General features: G+C 37.9%; 2 protein-coding genes across 7 annotated transcripts in view; one reads left to right on the top strand and one right to left on the bottom strand.

Moving 5' to 3' along the window:
* Positions 1-755, top strand: part of LOC126252305 (glutamate receptor ionotropic, delta-1-like) — a 228,569-nt gene extending 227,814 nt beyond the window's left edge. The window contains exon 10 of the mRNA XM_049953187.1: positions 38-755. Coding sequence (XP_049809144.1) covers positions 38-100 — 63 coding nt within the window. The 3' untranslated portion in view covers positions 101-755. The remainder of the gene's footprint in view (positions 1-37) is intronic.
* Positions 756-2,404: 1,649 nt separating this feature from the next.
* Positions 2,405-18,347, bottom strand: part of LOC126251940 (chitooligosaccharidolytic beta-N-acetylglucosaminidase) — a 226,111-nt gene continuing 210,168 nt past the window's right edge. For all 6 annotated transcript variants that reach the window (XM_049952699.1, XM_049952700.1, XM_049952697.1 and 3 more), the window contains exons 6-7: positions 17,316-17,650; positions 2,405-3,401 (exon numbers count right to left, since the gene is read on the bottom strand). In XM_049952699.1, coding sequence (XP_049808656.1) covers positions 3,023-3,401; positions 17,316-17,650 — 714 coding nt within the window. In that variant the 3' untranslated portion in view covers positions 2,405-3,022. The remainder of the gene's footprint in view (positions 3,402-17,315; positions 17,651-18,347) is intronic.

Genomic DNA, 18,347 nt, shown 5'->3' on the forward strand with positions numbered 1-18,347 from the left:
ACAGACTAACTGAACCCTGAAATTTTCTGTTTTACAGAGATCGTCAACAAATCCTGCAAAGTATAGACTGTTCCTCCAGATGACAAATAGAAAAGTATAGACTGATCCTTCAGATGACAAATAGAAACCTGAAACTGAGATTTTAAAGATGTAATGAAATACTTGAAGCAAGAGACTGACAGGATTTTACTACTACTTCTACACATCTGCTGCCACTACTATTATACATAATTCAGTACTGGGTCAGGAATAACCCATGACACTGTAATGACAACGGAGATGATGACGAACACCACCACTACCTTCCTTATAGACATCAATGTACCCAACCCATAAGATGCAAAACATCTGCTGTGAGAAGATGATCAAGTATATGGACTTGGCAGCTGAGGTGAAAGCCATGTGGAAACAGAAGTTTGTACCCATCATATCTGTAGTAATGTCAGTCACTGTTGTGTTGTCCTAAAACATATGGAAGAATATACAGGACCAAAAACTGCCTCCTCCTCTCTGTTGGCAACTGCTGAAGGCAGTTACACTGCACACCTGCAGAATAGTTCATCACAGTCTTGGAGAACATAGTTGATTTAGTAGTAACTTGTTATTTAAACCATTATCTTTATATCAGTGCCATGTAAACATGAGAGTTATAATAATAACTTTCGCCAGATAGAGTAGGCAAAACATAGGCAGTAGCCCAGGCTATTCAACACTGAACCGTAAGGTCCTGCTTCTTACCAGTAACTGAGCACAGGTTCTTGAGCAGTAGGTACTAGTAATCAGTACTGACATTTAAAGTAATTGCTGTACTTAAGTTTCTGAAAGTGCATAATATAGTTTCATATGTGCTTCTGTGTAGAAGTGAACAGCCATCAGGTAGCCATGACTAAGGATGATTATAAATTATGATTTGTTTTGGTCGAATAGTTGACTACTATCCAAAAACAACAGGAAGCAAGGTTGTAACCAAGCTGACACCTAATTGTAGTTAGTGAGCCGTGTTTAGGTCTGATGTAATGTGGGAACAGCTGTACAAGATGGATAGCTAAAAGACTGGTCCAATACTTTGAACAAACAAGTTCAAGGCATAGCATTTCATTTCATTGGCAAATATGGCTGGTTGGTCTTACCTCTTCTGGAGTAATGGCCTCTCAAAGGTAGTGAACAGCAGCCACAGAAGGAAAAGAAGGGGCTGTTAGATATAAGCAACTCAAATAAGGTGCAGAGTGGTTGAGAGGTGCACTACATACTTGATTTAACCACGTGTGTGGCCAAGTACATGTGGAATTAACTCATTTTTCCTGTTTTTTTTTCCCTTCATTGTTCCTTTTCTTGTAAGGTAAACTACTTTAGCTCATACAACAAGGAAAAACACTCTGTGGTATTGGATTACAGTAGTAGTGGCACACAGCATTCAAAAATTTTGAAGGACAAAGATGTTAAATCAAAATCGGGGAAGGCAAATGGTAGAGGCTCATCGAAAATGTGGTGCACCTTTAAAGGAAACTACATGCAAGATGTCAGTGTGATGAGTTTTAGAGTACTGCTTGTATCATTTAAGTCCTTATCAATCAGACATGACAACAGGCATTTAATGAATTCTGATATGCACTGCTTTATTTATCAAAAGTCAATGCAGCATATTGATATAATTGGGACCCTCAAGGATAGGTAGTTTTGGAAAAAAGGCAACATATGCTTCTTGTAACTGTGGGGTAAATGTAAAGAGCCTGTGTTAAACTCTGTGGAATAATGCTGCTGTTTCCTTTGTAAATGTTATGTTGATTCTATGGTAATATAAGACATCATGGCATATAAGGGCATATGGAGTCATTTTCCATTGTTCCATATTGGTAACAGCAACATTTCATTCCTACAACTTCATCCTTGAACCCCCCCTCCATACAATATCCAGTGGCTTGAGAACAACATATGTAGATTTAGAAATTAGCATCAGAATCATGGTACTGAGGCTGCTGCTTCTCATTTGTTGCAGAAGACATAAATCTGGAATATAAGTTTCACACTCTGAGAAGCTCAGTTTATGTACTGAAGAGGTACCAACTTCTTTGTGTACAATCTCATGATTAATTAGTAGAATGTCTTGATAAAATAATTATGAATTCATTATTTTATTTCTTTTACTTATATGGTACCCACTAATGTAAATGATTATTTTAGGGTTGTAATAAATACGTGAAACCGATGTAATTGCAACATATCATGTTTAAGACCCATTTAATCATTCTTTTTAGATTTTTTAGTACAAAGGTAAATTTTTTTTATATATTTGCTTGTTACTTGGATGATAAATAAAGTCTTTCACTATGATGTGGGGTGAATCAGTTTTATACTCTTCTGTGCAACAAACACATTCAAATTTCTTTAAATGAAAATGCATTCATCTGTAAAAAATTTCTTTATTTTCTAGGTAACAGTCAAATATTCACAATGATGACAGTCTTATTCAAAACACACTGTACACACTGGTCAGAGTTTGATTTAATATAACAATTGAACTCCAAAGAGTAAACTACAAATAAAAATTGGAAAAGTCAACCGTTTGCCTACAAATCAATGAATAATGTTGATCACACATCGGTAACAGATCACAAAATCACTCTGGGTTCTGAGGTACACTATCACTTATCTGTGGCCATGTGGTTGGTTGCTGTTCATAATGTATGCATAGACATTGATTTAAAGATCATTAAACCTTAAAAAAAATTGTAATAATTTTTATTTATGATTGTATTCTGTACTGTACAATCTAAGAATAAGTTCATATAATTATTAGAAATATTGGTGTAGCAATCACACATATAGAAAATGCAGTTTAATATAGTGTCAGTCATCATAAAACCAGTTATATCTATTACACAGCCTCCTCAGTTTGCTCCTTAAACTAAGCTGTATCATTCAAAAAAAGATTGTCAATTTCTATATCTTCATGATATTTCTTACAGTCTTGGATCTTTCAGTATTACTTGTTCATACACAAACACATTGTGTCATGTATCCCTTATGCATAGCAGTGACCCTGATTCTGTAGACACCACTCAGGCTCTATGGTATCTGCAGCAATGCCCTCATCAACAAGCCTCTGCCTCTGAATTAGGAATCTGTGTTCAGCTGACATCCAGCCTTCTACAGGATCAGTCCATAAACGTTCAGCAAGGGCAGCAGCACGGGGCCAGAAACGTCCATCAAGTGCAAACTCATCAGCCTGCTCGGACCACAGTGCAGCTTCACTGCCAAGCACCAACTTCCGTGCTTCTGAACCCTCTCCAACATCTATACCAAATGCTGATAACAGGTCCCACACATTGTTGTCATATACTTTCTGCCACCCAATATATGGTGAACACCAGTTGTTGCCGGATCCAATCCACGCTCCAAATCTGTAAATAAATGCATTATGTTCATACATAACATACTATTTATGAAAACAGAACACTGAATAGAGCATACAAATCATTCAAAAACATATTATGCCATGTATACAATTATAAATACAAAGTCATTTTCAAACATGCAGTGGCCAAGAAGCAGAATCTGAACCAAAGCCTATGGTAATGTTCATATTACTTGTGTCCACTGCTGCATACTACACTTTACTGCTGCCTGCACCTTATTGCAGATGAAATAATAATGGGAAAGTTCTTGTGAGTCTTTACTTACACTTTTCACCAGCTTCAGCCTCACAATTTCAATAGTTTATGTTTCTGATATTGCTCAGCTGTTTATATGAATTTTTAGTTTTAGCTGTTCATCATATCCCAGCATATTTCTTGTTACTTAAGAGTGTGTATGTGTGTTTTCTCATTCTACAAATCAATTTTCAGCCATAGTCTAAATTGTGAGTGTTTGGTTTTTATTTTAATAATTTCTTTACTGACTGCACCCATCATTTTTTCCCTCACTTTCCATTTCGTCTTTATATTTTCAACTTGTCTGAAAATATTTTCACAGAAACACAGCCTCCTATCTCTATCAGTTACTGCTCAGGTGCAATTATACTGGAGGACTGTCATAGTTAAACTTTGCTTTTTGGATAGTGTTAACATGTTTGTATACTGACTTAAAATTGGATTGTGCTGAAGGCACTGACATAAATGTTAATCACAAAATGTGCAACTCAAACATCTGACACATCAAGAAGTACCCGATGCTTCTTCGTATGTTTACAACACCAATTATGCTTTCAGATTCTGCCTTGCCTCTTGTCATTTATTGTTCTGCAAATTTCCAAATGAAAACACAAAGTAGTATTGGAAAAAATCAATGAACCTCTGCATTATTTCCACATACTTAATTGTATAAACTAATTATCTTCTCCAGTTACTTATTTCCTCTACTTGCTTGGCATTATTGCTGCATCTTTTCCCAACCTGCATATTACTTTCAGTTAGTTAGTTACACTTTTCATGTATCCTTTTGCACAATAGATCATAATGATAGGGAGTGGGACATTTTACATTCACATTGCAAATTAATTTGTACATATGGTTACGGTATGAACATTTCAAAGGCTTTTTTTTCCTCTAAAAAGAAAAAAGATAGGGATGTGAGTTAGTAACTCCTACCCTCCACCTTTTACACATTACAGTAATAGAAATTCTTTTACAGAGCAGAAGGAGTTGTCAAGGAGAAAATTTCTCAGTTTATTTTCAAATTTTACTTTGCTGTCTGTCAGACATTTTATATCACAGGGTGAGTGATCAAAAATTTTATTGCAGCATTGTACACATCATTTTGTGCTAAAGACAAACTTAATTTGGAGTAATGGATTTTATTTTTCCTTCTGGTATTGTATTTATGTACACCATTGTTCTTTTTGAACTGTAGTGGATTATTTAGAACAAACTTCATGAGGGAATAAATACAATGTGAAGGAGTAGTCAGAATTCCCAACTCATTGAACAGATGTCTACAAGATAATTGTGGGTGAGAACCACATAATATTCTTACAGCACATTTTTCAGAACGAGGAATTATCTTTAAGAAAGAGATCTACCCCAGAAAATTATTCCATGTGGCATTCAAAGAAAATATGTCAACTTAGTGATTTGTCCTGCCCCAAGATTTGCAATAGTTGTAAGTGACAATGTGGCTGAACTAAGTTATGTTATAGGTGTTCCAATATGAGGTTTTTCCAGTTTAAATTCTAATCAATGTGGACACTTAAGAATTTTGAAGTTTCCACCCTATTTATTATTTCCTCACCATGTGCTACACTTACCATTGGTGTAGTGCCCCTAGAGGGTGAGACCATTTGGAGAAAACCAGTCAATGATACTTTTAATAACTTTGTTTTCCATTTCTTCTGTTTCTACTTGTAGCTTGGATTGATTACAGTACCAGTGTCATCTTCAAAAAGAACTAACTCTGCCTGTTGTATATTAGATGGAAGATTGTTTACATGTATGAGGAACAATAGTGGAACTAAGATTGAGCCATACATGATTTCTCCTCAGTTAGAATTATATTCTCTGACTATATTGGTTGAATCACAAAGTAAAACTCTCGGTATTCTTTTGGTTAGCTACGACATTATCCATTGGTTGGCTATACCATTAATCCCATAAAACTTCTGATTTGATCCATTATAAATGGTTCTGAAAGCCTGCAACTGTGAAAACAATAGCTTTGTTTATGAATAACTCGTCTGCCAGCAGTCATGATTTTCTTTATTTAATTTTTCGCACGATGCGCTTCAGGAAATGATTCCCATTTTCGAGTGCGTTTTGTATGTTTGTTATGTCATTCCTATGTGATGATGTCAATGTGCGAGATCCTGCCTCATTTTGTTGCCTTTACTGCAATATATAAGAAAACACACGATTTTTAGTTGGTTGTCGATATTTTTGTGAACTAACTTCACAGAAGAGCTTCTGTGAAGTTTGGAATGTAGGAGACGAGGTACTGGCAGAATTGTGGTTGTGAGGACAGGTCATGAGTCATGCTTGGGTAGCTCAGATGGTAGAGCACTTGCCTGCAAAAGGCAAAAGGTCCCGAGTTCGAGTCTCGGTGTGGCACACAGTTTTAATCTGCCAGGAAGTTTTAATGCTTTGGTTTTTAATGTTGGCTGAGGTAGTTCCTACTACATGTCTTCTATGATGGAGATAGGACTGAAATCATTTTTTCTGAACTCCTCATATACCAATAGCTTCTAGTTTGTCTAGCGAGATATCATGTTGGACAGTACCAAATCCCTTCAATAATTCCAAATTTATTCCTATTGTACTGTTGTGTGTGTCTAGCCCCATTATGATATTTTCAATTAAATGGGTAATAGCTGATTCTGTGCTCAGTCCTTAGCGAAAACCATGTTGGTGTACAGATGAGGCATTGAATTTTTTAAGGAAATTTGTAATGTTATCTTTCACGACTGTCTCTATTACTTTTGAAAATACATATAACAATATTGTATTTTTGACATTTTTGTTCTTTGAGGAAACACCTCTTCCGATAATGATATATTTATGATGTGTGAGAGTAGTTTCGATATGACACTAGCACATTTTATTACGAGTGAACCAGGTACTTTGTCAGTCCCTGAAGAGATTTTATTCCTCATTCTTTTTATTACTCTTAGAGCTTCTGATTTATTTGTGGGGCATAACAATATTGAACTGACACTTTGTTCGCTCAGAACAGAGGTTCCTCTGTTCCTAAGGCAATTTTTACACAGGTTAACTGGAGTACTTACGAAGCAGTCATTTACGTAATTTGCTAGAGTAAGATTTCTGACTAATACACCGTGATCATTGTTTAAAACAATGCCATGTTGAATTTTAATATTTTTGTTTGTTCCTTTTTTTACTACATTTCATAATACTTTTGATGTGTTTGCTGACCCTAAAATTACTTTATCATTGTGCATTGTTTTAGCTTCGTTAATCACACTCCTATAAATATTTTTGCTGTATCTGGTTACTAGTGCATGTGAGTGACTGCACCTAGTGTATGTTCGTCGCACATGTGTACTTAAATCAACCACCAACTGTATCAGTGCAGGCAATCCACTCGAAGCCGCCTGCAGGAAGCATGCACACAGCACAGTCTCCACCATGCTGTCTGCTGGTGACTCGTGCCTATATGTGGATGGAGCAGTGCTGACTCATTCCCACTATGTTCTTTTACTTTGTACCACTAACATCAATTGTTTTGTATATCACTTATGTTGCACCCTCTGTATGATTCGTTTGTCTTGTTACATGTGGAGTCACAAGAGGCTTATTTCCATTATTGTTCAGAAGTTTATGAATAAAGCCATATTTGTGTTACTTTGATCAGTCTCATGTATTACTTGGTTATTACATGATCAACAATGAATTTGGAGCAGTTGCCACATATACTATCTTTAAGTGCAGTTTCATCAGGTTTAGACATTATGGTTGCCATGCTACTGGCCCTGATTGAACAGCTTACTTCAGCAGTGAACACTTTGTCAACTTCCATTAATAGACAGGGTACTGTTCCTCTGGTCTCTCCACCCACTTTTCCTCCTCATGACAATTCAGTCGAGGATTGGGAAGCATATGAAAAAAGACTGACAGAATTTTTTGGCTTTCGGTGTGACAGACTCGAATTTGTGCAAAGCCTTATTCTCCCATGGATTCCACCTAAGTTGTATCAAATACTGTGTCAGCTTGTCCCTTTACAAGAACCGACAGCTCTTACTTTTGATGGCATGTGCAGTCTATTGTCCAACTATCATCACAAATGAATGCATGTCACAGCAGTGCAAGTTGAATTCTACCAGTGCCACAAGAAATCAAACCAGTCATACAGGGCCTGAGCAGTCAAACTCACAGCCTTAGCCATAAGTGTCAGTTCGTTACTGATACTGTGATGACTCTTATGCAGACACTATGGTGTGCAATACAATTATCTGTTTAGATCCAGACAACGAAGTGCACTAGAAGGTTTTACTCTGTGAAAACTCCCATTGGCAGAAGTTTTACAAATAGCACAATCTTTCAAAGTTTCCGAGGCAGTGGTTGACCAAACTGAAGCATGGGGCAGTGTGGGAATAGTGTCACAAGATGTGCCCACTAGGACAACAGATAGCTTGCATGAGGAAGCAACAGTGGCGATGGTGAACACTTGGGCCCAGTGCTGGGCACACCAAGGCTGGCTGAGGCTGGCCCAAGCAGCCACAACCGCCACAGTACCAGCATCAGCATTCTCTATTTCAGTCTTGTCATTTCCATTTTGTCCAGAGTGAATATACAGTGTGTCCTAAGCACTGGGCTGCTTGTAATGCTTGCCAGAAGAAAGGCTGCATCACCTCCGTATATCATTTACCGAAGGTTACTCAGGATATGTACATGGATGTAGGCTGTGCAACTCCAATGCTTGTGACTTCTCCCAAGTTGTTTATTGAGTTAACTGTTTTACACCATGTGCTCTGGCAGCAGGCCAACACAGGTGCTGTAGTGATGTTATTGAATTCTGGAAGCTAAGCGAGTTTAGACTTGCTGCCATTGACACCAGTCACAGCTGTTGGGGCAGTTTATGACATCTGCCTTTTACAAGTCAATGGTTTGCTCCATTATATTTTTTATGGTGATGCTGGTGATGAGAACTTGTTTGGGATGGACACATTTCAGGCATATTTCACTGATGCAGTTCACATTGTGTCTGATCAAGTATCATATTCTCAATTGGAAACATTGTGTGAGGGGTTTTTGGACTTGTTTTAGAGGGTATAGTGATTGCTACAAATTTTTCTCCTCATATTTCTTAGAAATCCATGGCCTGGCCTTTTTCTTGTCATGCATGTCCTATTCCTGTCACTCTGAAAGAGCAAGTGAAAGCAGAACTGGACAGAGGTGATGCAACCTGTTATAACTTGTGAATGGTCATCTCTGCTAGTTGTAGTCCGGAAGCCATCGGGGAAACAATACCTCTGTGGTGACTTCACTACTACTGTCAACATGCAGTTAGATTAGATTAGATTAGATTAGATTAGATTAGATTAATACTAGTTCCATGGATCATGAATACGATATTTCATAATGATGTGGAACGAGTCGAATTTTCCAATACATGACATAATTAGGTTAATTTAACAACATACTTAAGTTAATATAACAACTTTATTTTTTGTGTTTTTTGTTTTTCTTTATTTTTTATTTTTATTTTTTTAATATTTTTTTCTTTTTTTTCTTAATTTATATCTAAAAATTCCTCTATGGAGTAGAAGGAGTTGTCATTCAGAAATTCTTTTAATTTCTTCTTAAATACTTGTTGGTTATCTGTCAGACTTTTGATACTATTTGGTAAGTGACCAAAGACTTAAGTGCCAGTATAATTCACCCCTTTCTGTGCCAAAGTTAGATTTAATCTTGAATAGTGAAGATCATCCTTTCTCCTAGTATTGTAGTTATGCACACTGCTATTACTTTTGAATTGGGTTTGGTTGTTAATAACAAATTTCATAAGAGAGTATATATACTGAGAAGCTACTGTGAATATCCCTAGATCCTTAAATAAATGTCTGCAGGATGATCTTGGGTGGACTCCAGCTATTATTCTGATTACACGCTTTTGTGCAATAAATACTTTATTCCTCAGTGATGAATTACCCCAAAATATGATGCCATATGAAAGCAATGAGTGAAAATAGGCGTAGTAAGCTAATTTACTAAGATGTTTATCACCAAAATTTGCAATGACCCTTATTGCATAAGTAGCTGAACTCAAACGTTTCAGCAGATCATCAATGTGTTTCTTCCAATTTAATCTCTCATCAATGGACACACCTAAAAATTTGGAATATTCTACCTTAGCTATATGCTTCTGATTAAGGTCTATATTTATTAATGGCGTCATACCATTCACTGTACGGAACCGTATGTACTGTGTCTTATCAAAATTCAGTGAGAGTCCGTTTACAAGGAACCACTTAGTAATTTTCTGAAAGACAGTATTGACAATTTCATCAGTTAATTCTTGTTTGTCAGGTGTGATTACTATACTTGTATCATCAGCAAAGAGAACTAACTTTGCCTCTTCATGAATATAGAATGGCAAGTCATTAATATATAATAAGAACAACAAAGGACCCAAGATTGACCCTTGTGGAACCCCATTCTTGATAGTTCCCCAGTTTGAGGAATGTGCTGATCTTTGCATGTTACGAGAACTACTTATTTCAACTTTCTGCACTCTTCCAGTTAGGTACGAATTAAACCATTTGTGCACTGTCCCACTCATGCCACAATACTTGAGCTTGTCTAGCAGAATTTCATGATTTACACAATCAAAAGCCTTTGAGAGATCACAAAAAATCCCAATGGGTGGTGTTCGGTTATTCAGATCATTCAAAATTTTACTGGTGAAAGCATATATGGCATTTTCTGTTGAAAAACCTTTCTGAAAACCAAACTGACATTTTGTTAGTACTTCATTTTTACAGATATGTGAAGCTACTCTTGAATACATTACTTTCTCAAAAATTTTGGATAAAGCTGTTAGAAGGTAATTGTTGACATCAGATCTATCCCCCTTTTTATGCAAAGGTATAACAATAGCATATTTCAGTCTATCAGGGAAAATACCCTGTTCCAGAGAGCTATTACACAGGTGGCTGAGAATCTTACTTATCTGTTGAGAACAAGCTTTTAGTATTTTGCTGGAAATGCCATCAATTCCACGTGAGTTTTTGCTTTTAAGCAAGTTTATTATTTTCCTAATTTCAAAGGGAGAAGTGGGTGAGATTTCAATTGTATCAAATTGCATAGGTATGGCCTCTTCCATTAACAGCCTAGCATCTTCTAATGAACACCTGGATCCTACTATATCCACAACATTTAGAAAATGATTATTAAAAATATTTTCAACTTCTGACTTTTTGTTCGTAAAGTTTTCATTCAATTTGATGGTAATACTGTCTTCCTCTGCTCTTGGTTGACCTGTTTCTCTTTTAATAATATTCCAAATTGTTTTAATTTTATTATCAGAGTTGCTGATTTCAGACATGATACACATACTCCTGGATTTTTTAATAACTTTTCTTAATATAACACAGTAGTTTTTATAATTTTTGATAGTTTCTGGGTCACTACTCTTTCTTGCTGTCAGATACATTTCCCTTTTGCAGTTACAAGATATTTTTATACCCTTAGTAAGCCATGGTTTCTTACAAGGTTTCTTACGAGTATATTTAACTATTTTCTTGGGGAAGCAGTTTTCAAATGCATTTACAAAAATGTCATGAAATAAATTATATTTTAAATTGGCATCAGGTTCACGGTACACCTCATCCCAGTCTAACTGCTGTAGGCTTTCCCTGAAATTTGCAATTGCTAAATTGTTGACTGAACGTACCACTTTGGAGGACTGTTTAGTATTGCTGAATGGAGCTATGTCATATATTGTAACTAGCTGTGCACCATGATCAGAAAGACCATTCTCAACAGGCTGAGCATTTATCTGGTTAAACTTATCTTGGTCTATAAAGAAGTTATCTATCAGTGAGCTGCTATCCTTTACCACCCGAGTAGGAAAATCAATAACGGGTGTCAAATTGAAAGAACCGAGTAATACTTCAAGGTCATTTTTCCTATTACCCTCTTTCAGAGAATCTACATTGAAGTCCCCACAAATAATAATTTGCTTCCCCCTGTCTGACAGATAGCACAACAAGGTGTCCAAATTTTTCAGAAATAGATGAAAATTTCCTGATGGGGACCTATATACAGTTACAATTATAAATGTGCCTTTATTTAATTTAAGCTCACAGGCACATGCTTCTATATGTTTCTCTACACAAAAGTTTTTTTGTTTCTATACTTTTTGCACAATGATAACTTTTGACATATATGGCAACTCCTCCTTTCTCCATATTTTCTCTCATTACATGTGCAGAGAGCTTATATCCACTTACATTTACCTTATCCATATCAGTAACAATGTGATGCTCTGACAGGCATAGTATATCTATTTCATTCTCAGCTTCTAAATCTTCTAAACAAACCAGAAGCTCATCTACTTTATTCTTTAAACTCCCAATATTTTGATGAAATATACTTACATTATTTTTAATTATACCTTTATGAGAACCTTTCCTTATTCTAACATTTGCAGTACTCTCCTGTCTGAGTTTCTCATTGTGCTTAGGCCTAGTTCCTATACCAGTGGTCACACGGTGTTCAGAGAGGCAGATTATGTCAACTGGGTTGGGTGACTTTAATTCATCAATGCAATTACCTAGGACTGAGCTACAACTTGGTGGAAATAAAATTTCTGGTGATTGGTGAAAATTTATAATTGATAGCTGTGATTGGTGATCCAATGTGCTAGAATTGTGCTGTTTAATTTCTTTCCTAAACTGAAGATTTGTTTCAATCCTGACCTCTCGTAGAACTTGACATCTTTCTGTCTTACCTATCCTAAAAAAGGTGCTGCTCCAACACCTGTAACCACTGGTATTTTACCATTCATGGCAGTGCCTCCCCCCCTTAAATTTCCTGCTATTACCCCAGCCAGTTTCCCCTTCCCTTTCCTGTTGAGATGTAGGCCGTGCCTGGTATAGTCCCACCTACTGAGATAATCAACAGGAACCACACCAATATGAGCCCCCGCACCCGACCCAAGCAGCCGTTCCAACTCCAAATTAACTCTCCCAACAGAAGAGTCCAAATGAGGCCGGTTATGACGTCTCAGGACAGATACAAATTCAACATTGGTGTGTCTCGATGCCGACGCAATCTTTACCAGGTCACACTCTATACTGTACCCAGGATCTCTGTCAATGCTGTTCCCTGGCCCTCCCACAATAACCACGGTGTCTTCCCTGGTAAATCCTTTACAGAGTGAACCTAAATCCTCTGTCACCTGATCCAGACTAGCACTTGGTTTGAAAAAATTTGTGACCTGGTATTCTGGTCCTAATTCCTCCTGCAGAAGTTGGCCTACACCTCTGGCATGAGAACTGCCTAACAACAAAACTTTCTTCCTTTTTGATAACTTTCCTACATTCTTTTTCAATTTCCTATTGAAAGTTTGTTGTGTCCTGTCTACACCTACCTCTGCTTGAGGCTCATCAGTTTCTAACTGAAGCAACAGGTCAAACTTATTTTTGACATTCACCACAAAACTGTCAGACTTAGTTCTAGGCCTGTTCCTTCTGCTACCTGTTGCCACTTCCCACCTCTCTTTGCCCTTCTCCCTCCTTAACCTGTCCAGATCTTCCCTAGCCTGATCTAGCTCAGCCTGAACGGCAGCAATTTTCCCCTCCTGTTCCACTATCTTCCTATCTCTGCTGCAAATCCTACATAACCACTGATGAGCCTGATCCACTTTCCCAACACCCACGCCACTGCAGTCCCCCCCGTGAAAAAAACTACTACATCCATCACACCAAACCCCGGAACTAACAATTCTACGGCAAGTCAGGCACTTCTCACTCATGGCAAAAATAATACTTTAGCTAGAATAAATCAATTAAATTACCGAAAATCAAAAAAGACGTTACAAGAATTAAGCCTATTCACAAATGTATATAAGCAAGTTTCTGATTTAAAATTCCGCTGTTTTTCTGAGATCTGTATTAAAACAATGAAGGTATACGCTATTTATTATATATTTCACTCGATGGAATGAAAAAAAGGACAATTAAACGAGATACTTTAACTTTGATTCTCCAAAAACGTTACGAGAATTAGGCCTATAAACAAATGTATATAGGCAAGTTTCTGATATAAAGTTACGCTGTTTTTCTGAAATCTGTATTAAAACAATGAAGTTATACGCTATTTGCGGTAGTTTACTTATTTGTTACCGAGAAACTAGTTAAATTACCGTGAAACAAGAAACAAACACGTTTACAAAATTTAAGCCTAAGCGCGACTTCGCGAAGTTACGATCTTTTTGTGTTTTCTGAAAAAATACGCAAAGAAAAGTGAAACCTTTAATGGCACGACTAAACGATACACTAATGCACGTATTTAATTTGTTGTCGGCGTTAAACTAAATTATATTACTGTCTAAATCACTTATCTTTCTGGAAATGGTTTCTGGCGTCACTTACTCGGCGGCCATCTTGGAACCACTGTTTATCATGGATACACATTCTCTCCCAAGCCAGGAGGAAATGTTGGCAAAAATATTGGGTGGACAGTACTTCTCCAAAATTGATTTGTGTGAAGTATGTCTGAGTGTTCCTGTGGGTGAACAGTCCTAGTGACTTCTGGTTTGGTTGGTCTGTATCAATACTTGTGCCTTTCTTTTGGTGTGGCTAGCACCCCTGTTTTCCAATGATTTTTTGAGCAACTCACTATCCCTGTCCTGTGTTACATTAATTATCTGGATGATGATGATGTCACAGGCTCCTCCACAGCTGATCGCTTGAAAAATATGTGCAATGTGTCTTCTGTCTTACAGGCCATAGCCTTATGGTGTAACCTCTCAAAATGTCAGTTTTTCCAACCTTCTGTTGTTTATTTGGGATTCAAGGTCTCGCAGGATGGGATTCCCCTCTGACAGACCACATCTTTACTGTTATGTCTATGCCTCAGCTCTTGACCATGAAGGAGCTCCAGGCCTTCTGAGAGAAGATAGCCTACTACCATAAATCCTTGCCAGGGATGGCCACTTCGGCCCACCTGTTGCATGCCTTGTTGCACAAGAATGTACCTTTTGCTGGAGACCGGATTGTGAACATGCTTTTCAAATGTTGAAATTCAAATTATTCTTGGCCCTTGTTTAGCTACATTCTCTCCACACCAGCATACAATTTTGGTAACTGATGCTTCAGTGTACAGCCTCACATAGTCCTAGCACACTGATATGCTAACGGTTCTGAACAGCCTGTTGTTTTCACCTCAAAATCTCTCAGTGCTGCCCATCAGTGTTACTCTCAGGAGGAAAAAAAAGAGGCTCTTGCCATAGTCTATGCTCTCCAGAAATTTCACATTTTTTGTATGTCTTGCAAGTTCCACCTTATTACTGACTATAAACCTTCGGTTTCATTGTTTAACACTCACATTTTCTTGCCTAACAAGGCAGTACACTGTGTATAATGCTGGGCAGTGTTCTTGTCTTGCTACAATTATGAAATACATTTTTTGACCTACATCTAAACATTCCAGTGTGGATGCCTGATCCACCTTCCTGTGGGTCCTGATCCCAACTTTGATCCTGAAAAATTGCTTTACTTCCATCTTGATACTGAAACACAGGTTGCAATTGATGGTTTGGACTCATGCATAGCAGGGGCCATTGCCGCCGACACAGGTCTCTGCCGGGGGGGGGTTCTGTTTTTTAAACAGGGCTGGCCAGATGAACTGCCAGGTCAGGCTTTAGACCTTCGCGTCAACTATTTTTCCTTACAGTATCGCTCTGTTTTCATGGTGTTTTGCTGTTGTCCACAGAAGATCTCTCTCCCAGAGCAGACATTCCAATCGTGCAGGTCACAGTTTGTACGCTCTTGAGGTTTTTTTCTATTGAGGGGTTGGTCTGTACCTTAGTTTCCAATAACGGGCCCCAGTTCGTTTCTCATACCTTTCAGCTATTTTGTTACCATCACAGCATTCATCATGTTACAACCACACCATTCCATCCTCAATCAAATAGTGAGGTGGAACAACCAGTGCGTTCTTTTGAGTCCCAAATGAAAAAGTTTGTTATGTAATCTTCATCAGACGATGCCCTTCTCTGTTTTCTGAGCACGTATCACTCCACGCCTATGGGGGAGCGGAGCCTGGCTGAGTTTCTTTACAACCAGCAGCCACACATGCTCCTCCATCTTCTGTGGCCTGTGCCACACCTGCCAAAGTTGGGTTAGTCCAACCCCTTCATGCCAGGATCGCTGGTATGGGTGTGAGGGTTTTGTCGTTGGCGCAAATGGAAACCAGCCACTATTTTCTGCCACAGGGGATGCCATGTTGTCCGTATGGCCAACAGGCTGGCGACACACCAGTTTGATAAGTTGTGCTCCCACTCACTGCCAGAAGCTACTAGTATGTGAGTGTGGTGCCTGTCACCACAGCCTGTCCCTCAACTCTCCACCTCGAGCCTGTCATCGCCTGCTGTGGAGGCACCCCCATCTCATTGGGTGCCTCCTCCATGTGTGGCACCCTGTGGTTCCAGCTTCTTGTCACCGGGTGCCAGTCTGGCTCCAGCCTCAAGTCCATTGCAGCAGGCAGCACCAAGTGTAGGGTCACCGTGCACGTGTACTTAAATGAACTGCCCACTGTATCAGCACAGACCAGCCATTAGAGGCCTCCTGTAGGAAGCTTGCACACAACATGGTCTCTAGTGTACCATTTACTGGTGACTTACACCTACATAGTACATTCAGAGCAGTGCTGACTCACTCTTACTATGTTCTTTTTGTTTGTATCATTCACATCAGTTGTTCTGTGTATCACTAATGTTGCACCTTCTGTATGATTCTTTTGTCTTGTCATGTGTGGAGTCATGAGGGGCTTATTTCCATTATTATTCAGAGGTATATGAGTAAAGCTGTATCTGTGTTACTTGTATCAGTTCTGCGTATTACTTGAAAACTACAGTTCTTGTAAGTCTTAATGTAGTCTGCGAAGTGTGTATTTTTTTGTAATTTTTTATTTGACAGATGTTTTAGAGTTTGCCTCAATACTCTGATAGCAGGTGGTATCTATTGGCTGTTGTTCCTTGGAATGACCGATTTTTATTAGCTATTCTTGGAACACACCTTTCAAATATGGACATGAAAGTACCAAAAAATCATTGTTAAACCCTTATTTCATACCAGAAACAATATTTTCTTGGAGAAATAAAAAAAAATCATCCTGAGTTAGGATGACTTCAAACGTTGTAGTTATAGCTTAGTTGTGTACATATTTTAATCCTACAATTTTCCACTACAGCTCCAATATCAGACAAGGTCTGATGTGTTTCCATATTGTGTGTATAAATAAGGGCTGGCGAGAATGCTGTGAGTACAAAAATTTGCTGGAAAGGGGTAAAATAAATGACATAAGCGCAGAAAGATATCTGATCTTTACTTTAAATCTGCTGAATTTGTAAGAGCATTTTAGTTGCGACTTTTTAACCAAACACACGATGTTAAACTGATGTGTACATTAGTTCCCTGAAATCAAAATTTCCCATGTAATATGAGTGATATTACCACAGTCATGTAATACAATATCAAAGAATCGAGTAACCTAATAAACCTGTAGGAAAAGTAGGCTGTATTTATCACAGTATCAAAGATATGCAACATTGTTTTGATGTATTGACATTTCAACACTAAATAGTTTGAGGTTGCAAACCAATTTTTACCTAAAAATGAGTATGAATAAAATAACACTTACCCACAATCAAAATACAAAGCATCATAGTTGGAGAAAATTACTCTAAATCCTTTCCTGATAAGTTCTGGTATTACAAGATCTGTACCACGAGTCCAGATTTGTATAATGTAACGTTTGTTGTCAAGATATTTGTCAACATGGGCCACGTCTGTGAGAGTGCTAGTCCACAGTATAACGGGTAGCTCCTTCTTTCCATTTGCCTCTGCCAACAAAGAGTATGCTCGGCTCTGGAATCTGTCCCACAATTCGTGAAGGCCTTCCTCTGTGCGAGGTATGCCATTTGCATCCATCCAGTCTGTTATCACTTCAGATGTGTTCCAACAGTTCATGTTGACCTAAGAAAATAAAATGGTAATGAGTGTAGGGATTACTCTGCATCGCACAAGTGCAAAGTAATGTGGAATTTTATCAAAACTTTACATCATGTATGCACTGCGTGTGAAAATGCTCCTTGTATATTACATATATGTAAACAATTTAAATCTGGGTGTTTGGAAGGACTTTAGTAATAAACCAGCCATATATGTAACATATATAATATTGCTCAAATGTGGGGGCCAAATACAGGTTTGTTTGATCCATGGGGGCATGTCACAAAAATACTGAAGGCACTGAACTGGAAGACTATTGAAGATAGACAAACTATCCCAAGAAAGGCTGTTAACAAAGTTTCGAGAACTGGCTTTAAATGATGACTTAAGGAATATACCACAATATCCCATGTAGCACTCACATAGGGATCGTGTGGATAAGGTTAGAATAATTTCTGCATGCACAGAAGCATTCAGACAAGCATTATTTCTGCACTCTATATATGAATGGAATAGGAATACACACTAATAACTGATATCATGGGACGTACCCTCTGCCATACACCTCAGGTGGTTTGCAGAGTATAAATGTTGATGTAGAAATACAGTCTAGAAATGTGTTACAAAGCCACCGAATGAGTACAACATATAGCAAAGAAACCTTTTCAGTTCAATTATGATTTTAGATGTTGAAGCACCCTGAAAAATCAAACAATGGGAG

This window comes from Schistocerca nitens, chromosome 4 (genome assembly GCF_023898315.1).
Source record: "Schistocerca nitens isolate TAMUIC-IGC-003100 chromosome 4, iqSchNite1.1, whole genome shotgun sequence".
Lineage (NCBI taxonomy): Eukaryota > Metazoa > Arthropoda > Insecta > Orthoptera > Acrididae > Schistocerca > Schistocerca nitens.